Source organism: Lonchura striata, chromosome 2 (assembly GCF_050655825.1).
Source record: "Lonchura striata isolate lonStrDom1 chromosome 2, ASM5065582v1, whole genome shotgun sequence".
Taxonomy (NCBI): domain Eukaryota; kingdom Metazoa; phylum Chordata; class Aves; order Passeriformes; family Estrildidae; genus Lonchura; species Lonchura striata.
In genome coordinates, this window is record NC_140704.1 from 34,119,827 (window position 1) to 34,133,846 (window position 14,020).

General features: G+C 39.4%; 1 protein-coding gene across 3 annotated transcripts in view; it reads right to left on the reverse strand.

Annotated features, from left to right (window-relative positions):
* The window catches only part of HIBADH (3-hydroxyisobutyrate dehydrogenase), an 84,081-nt gene extending 70,493 nt beyond the window's left edge, over positions 1 to 13,588 (reverse strand). For 2 of the 3 annotated variants that reach the window (XM_021538192.3, XM_085568395.1), the window contains exons 1-3: positions 13,505 to 13,588; positions 5,655 to 5,815; positions 1,241 to 1,350 (exon numbers count right to left, since the gene is read on the reverse strand). In XM_021538192.3, coding sequence (XP_021393867.1) covers positions 1,241 to 1,350; positions 5,655 to 5,815; positions 13,505 to 13,568 — 335 coding nt within the window. In that variant the 5' untranslated portion in view covers positions 13,569 to 13,588. Of the gene's footprint in view, positions 1 to 1,240; positions 1,351 to 5,654; positions 5,816 to 7,409; positions 7,500 to 13,504 lie in introns of all 3 variants that reach the window. The other variant, XM_085568384.1, reaches the window with a different exon arrangement.
* Between the last annotated feature and the right edge of the window lie 432 nt (positions 13,589 to 14,020).

A 14,020-nucleotide genomic window follows, 5' to 3' on the forward strand; every position in this document is an offset into this window, starting at 1 on the left:
CCAAGTCACTCAGAGCCACAATTACTCACTACTGTCAATTTACACTTTCTTCTCTTAATACAGAGGCTGAGAAACTGCAGCAGCATAGGACTGCTTTTCACACCCTCTGTTTCCTGCTGGATTTTCCACATCTATGTATTCAAGAGATCAACTGGCTGTACTGTATCAGTACATGCTGCCAATCGTTCTTCAAACCATTGCCATCATGGGTACAGCTCTCCCACAGCTGTTTCCTGAGCTTTGTGGGGCTGATCCAATTGCCCATCTTCCCTGAAGGGTCTAAGCTACAGATCTTAGATCTCCTCACTCCTACTTTATGAGGAATTAAACTACAGACAATAAAGGAAAGAATCAACTATTATTCTTATATAGTAAAAACAACAGAAATCCATCTCTTCTACTTCCATTTTCTTATCACTGCATCTTAATATTGTAAAATTAATACCTAAAAAGGCATCATCATTTTTTAATAATCTACTGTACTTTTGTCTTCTGTATGTTTTTTTCCTTAACCTTATTAACATGGATAGCTGTAAGAGCCTACATGATTCTCAGAGGTATCCAGTAGCCTCTGCCAGCCAGGAGCAGTGCACAGGTAGTCAGAACAGACTTTTAAATTATATTTATTTTTTGATTTGGCAAGTTCAAAAATTCTGAACATTAGAATTCTGCAGACTATGGATTTAAGGCTCAGTGGAGATCCCTCCACAAAAGTTAAAGAACCACTGTTTCACATGAAACAAAATCTTAAGGGTTTTTTTTAATAATAAACAGGTTAAGAGTAGAAATCAAGAAAGTCTTATCAGCTATTCTATGTTAATACACTTTAACAACATAAGACACAATGGTGTTCTTCAGAATACTTAATTTATAGGATTTCAAGTTAAAGAAAATAGTATTTGAGCAAATAATTATTGCCAGCAAATATTCTAGTTGTACTTGAGAGCAGTACACTACATTATGGAAAAAAACCCCATGCAACTGTAAAAGCAGATAATAATTAAGTTGCCTGAAATGCACAAAAAATTATTATTCTACTGAAAATAAAATAAAGACTTTAGCCAAAAGGAATTCAAAAGCAGCACTGTATGAGAGAACTCATATAATTAGAAATATCAACAGTGACAGAACAGAGAACATTAAATTAAGTGCCCTGAAGGCACAGGAAGAGTTACAACAGCAACCATCAGACAAGCCTTGAGTACAAGTGGAAATTCTCCAAACTACAAAAAAGTCTTACTTTAGAATTCCATTTCCTCCTGTGTAAACTTCTTTTGCATGGGGACTAGAAGGCAGCATGGTAATAATTCTGTCTGCTCTTTCTGCTACATCTGCTGGGGATTCTGTTACCTTTTAAAGAGAAAAAACCAGACAATATAAGCTTACACACTTCCTGAAAAAGAGATATCAGATATATTTGATGAGTTTGGTTTTAGTATTCACTGGTCACAACTGAGCTAGGTAAAAAATTAAAACACAAGAAAAACTGCTCTCCTAATGAAAATATTAGCTATTTGGATCCAGTAACAGAAAAATAAAAAAAAAAAAAAGAAAAGTCTCTCCTATCTTGGAAGTTCCTTCACAACATCTGCTAAAGGGAATATGTTTTCATCCCATCAACCCATCATAAATCTTCAATTTACTACAAATCCTGCATCTATAGAAAATATTGCTCTACAATGTTTCTAAGGAGGGACAAGATGAAAGGATTACAAATATCTCACTTTTTTCCTTGTCTTATACATGGCATTAAAAGAGATGAAGACCGAGGAAAAAAGAAAAAAAATTACTTGATTCACCTCTGAGCCTCATCTTAAAAGAAATCAGATACACTAACTGATGTTTCTCAAAATATTACAATTGGCATTTTTAAAACAGAAAATTATCAGCTTAAGCATCCTTCACAAAAAAGATTTGAACAATTTTCAAAATATATTATTAAGTATTAGTTGTTAAATAATCACACCTAACTTGAAAGGTATATTACCGTTCTGAAGTCACTTTCAGAGGCAGGCAGTATAGTATTTAAGATACATACACAACAAATGAAATATTGACAGCTAAGTTGTGATTTTCACTTGGAAGGCACTTACCAGTAAGATTTCTGTCCAGTAATGGTCTGAATTAATTAATTCCTTTAAAATTGCATTGTTAGCACATTCATAGCCCAGGGAAAATAGCAACAAACATACAGCTTATTCTTCTATCTTTAGCCCACAAGGATCAAAACTAATTTAATTCATTTGTAATTAATGCTGAAGGAACTTAACCTTTAAGGACTTCTGGGATACAGCATAAAAACTACTTGGTTTTTATTTGACTTCTGAACAAAAGAAGGGAAGACTGTATCTAGTCACTGAACAGGACTCTTGGGGAAAAACCACAAAGAAATGACATGGATGGGACTGAGAAACATGCAGATTTTGTCTTGAAATAAAAACTTAATACCACAAAAAACATCTGGCATACCACACAGTTACAAAAGGAAACATGCTCTAGTTTCAAGAACAAAGGTTAGCCAGAATAAATGAGGCAATTATAAGCAGTAAACCTTCTACATCTGATTAGCCAATTTTATGACTTGCCTCCCTGGAGATGAGAGAACCTATCTCTTTAAAAAGAAGTATGGCACCTTTGTCTTTAGTTCTGAGTATCTCTGGTTTGGCTCAGTCTCAATGTGTATTATTAGAGGTGGAGAGAGGAAGTGTGAAATTGGAACCGGAATATATATACGTCTTCTTATTTGAAACTATGATCTCCAGTGTTCTTACATGTTTGGAGGGTATCAGCTGAAGACTCGGTGGCCCATTCAATTTTTCAACCAGAAGTTGAAAAACACACTATATTGGGCACCCAACTGAAATACTACATCAGCCTCAAATTTCTACTTGGCTACATAGGTAGAAGATAGCTGAGTTGTGGTTACACTTTTAAATAATTCTTAAGCAAAACAGGTACAAAGAAGACATAGTACAGCAGTCATTTAAACAGAAATTCATTTATTCCATCCATGTACTAAGATGCCTTTTACATGAAGAAAATTAGATAGAAAATGTACACAGACTGGGACAGTACTTCTACAACGATACAAAGGAAAGGCTTTCTGCTACCTTCAAGTAAGTAGCAAAACAAAGTGGAAATTAAAAGTGAGAATAGACACTCTTGGCCTTTTGGTACTGTTAACAAATATAAATAATACTGCCTGAAAAAAATCCACCTCCCTGGTTCAATAAGCAGCATATAAAACCTTTATTTTATGTGGGACTTTCTTTCTCAGAAACAAAGCTGAATAATTTGGAAGCTATTATAAAACATTAACCATTCAAAATCATTAAGAATACGTGCATAAAAAACAGACCAAATACTAGTTGTTTATTACCCACATAGCTTATTCTAGCTCAGAGTAGCAGCCCAACCAAGGCCTGTACATGTTCTGATATTGCTTAGTTCAAGCAAACTTTTGCAGTATGCAACTGGATAGGAGAGACTTTTCTGCACACTGCTAGTTGTTGGTACTGCCCTTTAATATGTGCATCTGCTTGTATTTGCTCTAAATTGTTTCCTAATTTTGTTTTACTTATATTTACAGAAGATCAATTAATTACTGTTTGCCTGAAATGCCATTCTTACTGTACACTAAAGAAAGCTTTATTTTTATGATGCTTTATGCATCAGGTGACTCCAGTAACATTATCAATATTCTAAATCTGTGATACGATTTTGAAACAAAGACCTGTAAACTGAAGTGTGACACAGAGTTACTCCACTGTGTGAGCCTTCCAACTTTCTCCATGTTTCACCCCAAGCAGTTCCATATGTTTGTGCTCAGCCAGTTCTCCTCTTACTATTCACCTTTAGCAGGAGGGTGGCCACTTTCTGACATGTACCACGTCCCAGTTGTTTACTTCAGTGGCTAAAGAAAGCAGAGTTGCAGATTGTGCAGACTTATGGTCAAGCATCACACATCTGCCATATACCTTGGTAGCAGCACTGGCCTTAAACAATGGACTTTTGACTAAGTTTACTGTCTCTTGGGGTCATTTCACCCCTGTAACACTCCTGATGGTATTACCCTTCCAGGCAGACCAAAGAGAAAGCAGCCCTTAGAGTCCAATGTTCCTTCTACAGCAGTTTCTACAAGACCCCATGGACCCACAAGTTTTCAACTCCTGAAAAAAGTTCTGGAGCAGGATTTACACCTATAGATCAAGAAGAGGAAGTTATGTTCACATATTTTCTTTAAGTGTGTTTTATTTGTATTTAAGCCTACCCATGTATTCTCTCAGTGATTTATGATCTTAAAACATACCTTGGACTTTATTTTTAAAGGCATTACAGTTCACCTTTATTATCACATGTTATGTCTTGCAGTGAATACCAAGGACTCTGTTACAAAGGAAAAAAACAACAACATGGGCAGCCACAGGAAAGAGATCCCTCTGCAGAACACGAATTAAAAATACAGCAAACAGTTCAAAACAGCCTCTTCCATTTGCCCAGTCTTACTCAAGACAGGTTTAGTTCATGCCTGAGGGTCTTGGCTGCTTTAACAAAATAGGAACAGGAGCTAGGAAAAGAGGTGGAAAGCTTACTTTGCCACTTAAGGCCAAGATTCTGTAATTATTCAAGGGGGGCTGCAATTAATTACTAACAGATGTGTGGTATCATTTTATCTTTTAGGAATCTGGATGTCTCATTATTTAAAACAGCTGCAATTAGCTTCAACAGTTTAGACTTTCAAGACACACAGTTTCTCTATCTAGACTTACAATTTCCTCGCCACTGCTGCAAAGTTCCCTTCTATCCTCTACGTTGTTACATGACAGGTTTATTTTTGCACTGCACTCCTTTTTGGTGTTTTAAGCAGGTATCCATCTGCCCACAACTGTTTAAATTGTGACAGATTTGAAGTATGTCAAAATCATTCAAATGTGTTACAGACACAGAGAAATGACACAACCACCTGAGAGAATGGGTTCTGAAGGTATTAACAGATTAAGAAAAGTAATAGGACTGTCTGGAAAAGGGCCAAGATTTTGCAGGGTATATTGCAGGAAGGTAAAGCTCCCTAATATAATCAATTTCCTTCCCTCCTTTTCCATTTTCATTCCTTCCTCTTCTCTCAGCATATCCTTCCTTGCCTCCAAGAGAATAAGCACTTAAATAATTAGATTTTTTCCCCTGCCCCTGAGGATTACACCTTGAAGCAGCAGGAAAGCTCATATGTCACTATAACCCTTACAGCTATGCCAGCAGGAATTTTTAACTAGGGTCATTTAACCTGAAAAGGTCAAAGCAGGAACCAGATGAAAAGCAGCCCACTGGCTATCTAGACCTGGGGGAGAAGGAAGAAGGAGAAAGCAGGAGGTGATAGAACAGGCCATCAACCTACTCTCATAAAAAGTAGGGGGGGAAAAGACAGCTAGACAAGGCTGACAAGGTAGCAATTCTGGCTAACAGCAGGAATAATTTGGCATAGAATCATACCTTTGCTCTAACTGAAATCTCACAGATTCAGATTGTATTAATTGTATTGTTTTAGCTTTCACTGTGATTGTAACCAAGAAAAAACTCCACATTGTTTAGTTGCATATCATGCAGGAACTATTCAACACACACAATTATTGCTGAAATAAGGAAGTTTATTACTATACCTGGGCACCCAAGTCTTGAAATTCTTTGCAAGCTTCTGGGAAGACATCATACACAATAACTGGATATCCATGCTTTACCAGGTTTTTTGCCATTGGATTTCCCATGTTACCCAGCCCAATGAATCCAACTGGGGTTTTGGAAGCCATAGTCCTAGAACACACTGATTTCAAAACAATAAACATCAATATATTTGTATTTTAGACTAATGTACATCAATGACATACTACCACATAATCTGTTTTCAATTATTTTAATCAGCTTTATGCTTTAAAACAGTGCAAATGTGAATCCTATTTTACATATTTTAAACTTTAAATTATATCACACATTGGGCCAAAGTACCATCCCAAAATGATTTTTCTACATATCAAAGAAAGTTATTGTAATTCGGAAAATGTGGGTGTTTAAAGCTAAGTACTTAAAGCTAAGATCTGAGAAGAGCTCAAATGTAGACTTAAAATATTCAGGGATGTCTGTTTTTTATTAGGTGTATAAATTCTAAATTAGATATGAAAAGTCCAATTTCATATATATTTGACAGACTCTTTATTTGCAATTTTGCTTGCAGCCCTGGGATGCAGCACATATTCTCTAGAAATGGACAGAGGCTGCCACTTTACTTCATGCAGCCCCTCACAGATTCTTCTGATCCTGCCATCAGATACAAGCCACTAACCTAAAGGTGAAAATCTCCATAGTAAATCATGGCAAATCCTTTAAGCCATGCAACCACACTTTAAATACTGAAAATAAGAATAAAATATAGTATAAAAAAAAAGCATGAATTCTTTACAGGAATAACCTCTATATCCTATTTACCATACTACCAAGACAGAACTATAAAGCCTAACCTACAACCTGTGGAAAACACTACAGTTTCAGTCAATTACCTTTTCCCAGAAGTTAGTGAGCATCAAATTCTGGATAGATGCAGCATTGCAGGCATTCATCTACTGCAATCACTATCTTGTCACTCTAAACACTCCAGATCCAAAGGCAACACAATTTGACAGTGACTAGATTTCTTTGCCAATGACATAAAATACTTTCTCCTTTACGACAAAGGAAAAAGTTATGCAGGATAAACACTGAAGTATGTGTCAACTAAGCAGACAGAAACAAAGAAAACTAACTACAGAAATACTGTAGCTCTGAAGTGCACATACAGAAAATGTGCCTAAGCTGGATTGAGACTCTAAGAGGTCTCAATGCTTAGCAAAGAATCCTCTCTAGGCCAATAACACTTGATTAATCATTTTAAAATCTTTCTGACTTTAAGCTCCTTCTTAGCCAGCAACAGTCATGCTCTTTCATCTCAGCACTGTTTTGGAAGTGCCACATTTAATAAATCAGGTTTGTTGAGAGAACTTTGGTCTGAGACAGTTTCCACAGATGCCTGCAGCAATTACATAGCTAGAGAAGTAGCACAATTTAAAATAAATCTGCACTGGGAAAATGCTTAGTGAAAACTGAGATAAGTCAGGAAAAGTGCCCATTGCTTTTTTTAAGAAGTGCTACATGTCAAAACCAGGGAACAAATGAACAAAGAGTCTAAACCAGCCTCATCAGCCATAACAATCATCTTAGAGTCTTCTCATTGTTTCTATGAGTCAGTCTTCCCCAGTCCCTCATTTGCACTAATCTAAAATTGCTCCTTTAGTTAGCCTAAAGCTTCCCACTTCCTGAGGAGCTTCAAGCCCTGGTTTTAAGCATCTTTCTTTCTCTAGCCCTTAATACCAGTAGATCTTATTTACCTTTACTTCAGTAAAGCTTTCAGAACAGCCTCCTCTTGTATCCCAGTAGCCAAATGAGGAAATATGGACTGGATGGGACTGCAAAACTGCCTGAAGGAAGAAATACTGTCTGGAGTGTTTGGCTCAAATAACAGTGATCAGTAGTTCAAAGACTAGTTACACATGATCCTAATGAGTCAATACTGAAGCTGTTTAAAAGTTTAAGCAAAGACTGATGGTTAAAGATAAGCAACCTCAGCAACATCGTATTTGATACCAAACTGGGGGAACTGTCTGAAAAATGGCAAGGCAAGGCTACTATTCAGAAGGACTGCAGAAATAGGCCTCAAACAGTTCAACAAAAACAAATTTATGTCCTGTACTTGGGTCAGGGGATGTCATTACAGGCTGCTGACTGGCTAGACAGCTGGCAGCTCTGCAGAACCTGTGGATTCCCATCAACTGGAAGTTGAGCATGAGTCAGTAGTGCATCCTTGAAGCAAAAGATTAATGACATTCCGCACTGCATCAGAAGAGCAGACAAAGGAGGTAAAAAAACCCAGTCATTCTCCTGTACAGCAAAAGCACAAGAGATCTGATCAAACTGCAGACAGCCCAGCAAACATCAAGTAATAAATATGACCAAGGATCAGGAGAACATGGCCTATGAGCAGAGGCTAAGAGAACTGTCTTTAGTGAGCTTGGAAGAAGAAAAGGTTGTGGTCTTCTACTATCTGTGGAATGTGAAGAATATAAGAGTTACAGAGCAAATGCAGCTGAACTCTTCACAGCTGGGCACTCCAATGTGGCAATGGCCAAAAGCTGCAATAAGGAAAATTCTGGCTGGAAATAAGAAGAGCATCCCTGATGTGGAAAAAGGGTTTTGCACTGTTACAGGCAATGCAGAGAAGCTGTGGAACCTCCATCCTTCTAGCAACTTTAGAACACCATGAGCAACCTAAGCTGGCTTTAAAGATTTAATGCTTTTGGAAGCCTTGCTTCCAAACCTCCATTTTCTTTGTTTCTGTGAATTCCAAGTAACCTTATCATAAAAATAATTCTGACTACCATATCTAGTCTCATTCCTGTGGACTCCTCACTTTTATCCTGATCTCTTGTTTTCTCACACTATCTCATGGACATCTATCACCTCAAACTGAACATCTTCAGAAAACTTTCTTGATACCTTTTTTTGCTATCAGTGCTGACACCAGCAGTGATGCCTGTCACTCACAACAGCCTAAAAGACCCATCCATGATCTGCTTAAATCTCACTGATTCATCCATTACATCTGAGATCTCAGCTGCTTCAGAGCCTGGTCACTGGTCTCAACAGACATAATTTTGCCTTGATCTTCATGCTAGGAATTGAGAAGGACATTTTGCCCATGCTACTTTTACTCTTTCTTTGCAACCTGCCTGCTTTTTCTCTACAATGTTACATAAAACTGCTTTTCTTTGATGACTTTTCAAGACTGTCATCACATCTTAATATTAAGAGTTCAGTTTGTAATTAGACTGCAGTGATGTGTCTATTGCCAACATGCACTTATATTGTGCCTCTAAGACAGCTCTTCACAAGGTAAATATCCATTAAATGAACACATTCTTCTATTATAAGGCCTTCCTTAAAAATCGCTATTTTGCAGTATCCCCAGAAAGGCATGGCAAAAGTTAGGCTGTGATACAAGACAACTTGCTGACTGGTATTATAAGGTTTGTGTCATTATTTTGCCTCTTTTCTCCTATTATTTCTCCTCTTGTCTGTCTCTGTTGAATTTTTTTTTTTCTCAGTCCATGAATCAGAGACCACTTTCTGTTATGTGCTAAAACACATTCAAATCATGGGAATTTGAACTGTTAGAGAAGTAGTTCAAATCCTGAGTCAGTTTCTGACTTTATTTTGGTTTAACTTTTCACAGTATTATATAAGACATTTCAAAATTAAATAATTTGATTAACAGTTTTGAAAAACCTTCAGATCTCCAGGTACACAAACAGATGAAAACTGGTTTAGAAGACTTATTAAATTAGTTCACAAATCTAATAGAGATTATTTCAATTAAATTTGAACCAACTACATGTAGATGCATGGCATATTTTAAACGACTACTTAAGACAGTGAGGATTTGCCAAAAAGAGGACATTTCAAAAGAAAGAACATTCATGTTTTCCCATTAGATGAACCTCCCCAGGTGATTTCACAGAATGTGATGTCCAGCTCACGTATGTTGGCCCTTTTTAGCATCTGATAAGTAGCACAAGCTCAGTTTTGAAATAACTGTGTAATTCAAACGTCTAAGGACTGATATTCTGCAAACCCATATCATGTACACTAACCAATCCCATCAATTGTACAAGCATTTGCTGAAACTGTCCCTGTGGTACTGAACACATTTTACTTCGACCATAAAATCAACAGTAACCTGCTACAGTCACATGGCTGGAAAAATGCCCAGTCCACACTTAACTTCTAAGAGAGGGCAGAACATCAGAAGAGGAGCAACAGAATCTACTTTTTAAATAATCACTAATACCATGTGCAACTAATTCACCTTCCCTGGGAACAGAACCAGCAATACAGATTAATCTGTATATCAAGCTAATTGTGAGCAAAACCAGCTACAGCTATTCTGATGTCCAGCTCCAGTGCTGCCCTGATTTCACTGCAAATACTTGACTGCACAAACACTATAATATGCAGAACTGAGGGCATCTCTTTGTAATCAAACAAAAAGGGTCTAGTAGCTGGGTAGAACCACAGACAGCAGACCTTGAAAAAATCCAGTGTTCTTGCACTCTAACTGGCCAAGAACAGGACTGAGAAACAAGTAACTCCCAAAATATGATTTGGACTATATTACTTAGTTTTTGGCTTTATAAAATTTATTTTGAACCATATTCACCAAATGGCACAAGGGTGAGAGTCCACACAGCCCCATCCCATAAGAGCTTCCTAATCAAGAGTGGTTGCAGTTCATACTAATATCATGATCTCTCTGGATCAGTGAATATTAATGACCTTGATCTCTCTGGATCCTCTTTTCCAATATGTGAGATCTAACAGGATCATGAGAAGATACTCAGAGTAAGCTCAACTACTGAAGCTGCTGGTTTTGCTTGGGGCTTTATAAGAAAATACACATTAAGTCACCTGACAAGGAGCAGGAAACATGACGACAATTCAAAATGAGCCACTAAATGAAAGATTTTCCTACTGATTTAGCATCTGAAGTTCTGGTACAAGCACAACAGAAGACATAATATCTTTTCTCCTTCCTACTTTGAAAGAAAGGATCAGCGTGAGTTTCTGTGTTTTGTGGACTTCTGTATGTAATTTATAAAACCTACTGAAACTAGATCCTGGGAGGGAACTAGATGAAGAAATATAGAAGTTAGAGAGACCAGCTGTCCATAGGTAGAATCCTTCTGTTCCTATAAGTTTTGCCAATGGAATTTAAATTTCCTCATGGTCACTGACATTTAAAGGTTATGCAATGATTTAGAGAAGTGCATTCTGCCAAAATAATAATTTAAGATTACAATACTCTAAATTTGGCCAGCTTTACATTGAAAACATCTCACTTGCTTTTTCTTGCCTCTGTAACGGTCTACTGATCAAAACCAGAGAGGCTATCAGAGTCTTCTTACACATAATTTTTCTTATCTGTATCTATACCTTATTAAATGTTTGCTAATACATTACAGAGAAAACCATACAGTAAGTATTTTAATCTAAAAAGAATATCTTGATCCCTTAACTAAGTAATATGCTGGATTTCTGAGCAGCAGGTCTTCTGTCATAATCCCTGCTTAATCTCTGCACCAGAGCATAGAGTCATTCAACAATTCAAGCAGAGCTACTGCATCAGCAAAAGTACTGTTAAGCCAGGAAAAGTACTATTGAAATATTAAGTGAATGGGTCCCCTCCACTCCAACAAAACTACTTGTAAGGACATTTTTGTTCTCTAGCACGGTACTGTCTTATTTGATTAACAGCTCCCTCAGCTGATGAATCTCCACTCACCAGAAAATCTTTTTTTCTCAGCCAGCATAATTCATTAACCTCCTCTTCACTCCCCACCAGCAGTCCCCAGAAGGGATTTCTCCATATCCATCAAAATATAATTTTAAGTAAGGTCATATAAACTCTCTCTATGAAGCACCTTTGTCAGTGCCGGCCATCTGCAGAACACAAGACTACCTAGTCTCTGTCCACCTGACTAATACACAAACATACACATCCAAGAAGCTCCTCCAAAACTGGCCCTCTGTTCCTTATTTTTCTCCTAGAACATGTAACAGTCTCTAGTATAAACATACAGAAAAAACAAACCATCATGGTCTGCACCAGCTGCAAAGAGCAACTGACTGAGTAACCAAGGAACATTCAGTAAGAGGAGGAAGACAGCCTGCTTGCTAACCAAGCTGTGGTGTTGGACAGCTCTCAGAGCTGGCAGAATTCCTTCACCAGGATGGCATTTCACTCAGGACAGATGATGAAATCACTACTCAAAACCCAATTGTCAGACTAAAGAAAAGAATGGCAAACTTAGTAAATGCATTAGAGATGGGGAAGCCGCGACATATAACTAAGCAATAGAGCTTAGCAGTTAAGAAGGCTTAATGCTTAGACCTTCATCCCACAGACATTTCTCAGTCAAGAGTACTTTCAGCACAGTCACTACTGACTAAGCCAGAGCTTAAATGCTGCAGGTGAAATTCTCTTCTGTGGAAGTTTCTTGGGAGAGTCACAATTTCTCCTTAGTCTTAGTTACAGTTTCTTACTCAAATCTTCAGGTAAAGACAAACTATATTTTTCAACTTTAAGGACCAGTATTGGTTTGCTTTTCACATCTATGCTCACCACCAAGAAACAAGATCCCCACCATCTGCCCTACATTAAACATGGTTATTTGGAAATTGACCATGACAGTGGATTCCAAATCTCTTACAGAAATACCTGACAGTTACCATGCACAGAAAGTTCAAAAATACTTGAAAGTTATTGCTTTCAACTGTGGTATCACAAAAGGTACTAAACACATAAACAGATCCCCTGTATTTAACTTTACTAACACGAGACCAACATGCCTGCTGCACCTGAGCTATTACTTATCACAACATGAGAACTACAACTACAAAAAAAAAGCATTAGTGGAAAAGAGACAGCGGAGCAAAAAGAGCACTGCAAGATAATGTCAAAATTGTTAAACATTTTTCACTCATTAGTTTAAGTGTGGTTTAAAGGGGAGTTTCAATGTTTTTAAAGTTACCTACTTAAAAGTAATTTTGTAATTCCTGAAACACTTCCTTAAGTGTTCAAGATTTTAGAACCATATACCATTTAAAAGAATATATTTCTTCTACTTTGCTAGTTAAAACCCTTCACCTATATTTTGGGAGCCTAACCACAAAGTGACATACACAACCAACAGACTGCAATCAAAATGACACTGAAAAGACTACTGAAGGTTTATTTTTAATAATTTACTTCAGCAATTCAATTACTTAGGAACAGCTGTGTGATTTTTCAGGACTCTGGAAAGGGAAAATGTCTCGGTCCAGTTCTACAAATACAATCTTCCTTTGCTTGTACCAACAGGACATCTGTAGCGCTTGCTCCTTCCACTGCCCATGAACCAGCCACAGGTGAGCACCAGTGCCTGCAGAGCCGACACAGGAGGAAGTGCCGCTGGATCTACCTTTGGTTTAAAGAAAATAATCAAATGCAGTGACCGAGAGGGCCGAACAGCCCAAACCTAGGTGACAGGTACTGCAGACATGTCACTGCTGCCACAGGAGGCTTTTGTGGGCTCTGATGATTTCCAGGCACGCTATTTTAAGCAAATGAGTGAAAACATTTATTAAGTCAAGCCGCTCCGAAGCCCCAGCGGAGCCCCGAATAAGGCGGCAGCCGCGCCAGCCGTGACCGCCGGGGGGTCCGCCACCGGGGATGCCGCACAGGGAGGCGGCTCCGGAGCTGCACCGGGCTCGGAGGGCCCGCGGCGCCAAGGGCAGCGCGGCAGCTGCGCGCACCGGGAGAGGCCCGGCCTTTCCCCGCCCGGCCGGCAGAGCGGGGCCACTGGAGCCGAGGGAAGGGGCAGGTCCTTACCCATCACCCGCCGGTGCCAGCGCCACCAGCCCGCCGGTCCCCTGCGCACCACCGCTGCGGCCATGCTGCGCCCCCGTGCCGAGTGACCTCCGGCCCGCCGCCGCCCGCCGCCTCCGCCCGCGCGCGCGAGCGGCAGCCGCCGCAGCCAACCACGGACGGCGCTCGGCGGGGCACAGCCAATGGGAGGGCGCGGCGTCCTCCCAGCGGGCGTCTGGCCCCGCCCACCGCCCCGTGACGGATGGGGCCGGAGCGCGGGGCGGGGCGGGGGCCGGGCCGGTGCTGGAGCACCTCATTGGGGCGGTGGGACATCGTATCCCACTGCCCGCGGCTCCCGGGAGGCGTTTCCTTCCAGCTCTGCTTGCCTGGGCCGGCCCGCTGCCGCTCCGTCTTCTTGCTCTGCTGCCGGGGGAGGAGGCTTCGCTGAAGCGATAAAGGAACGGAGCGACGGAAAAAGCCACCTTGCACTGTTTTGTCGAGTCAGGTGGCAAATAAGAGTTGGCATTTATTGAAGGCTGG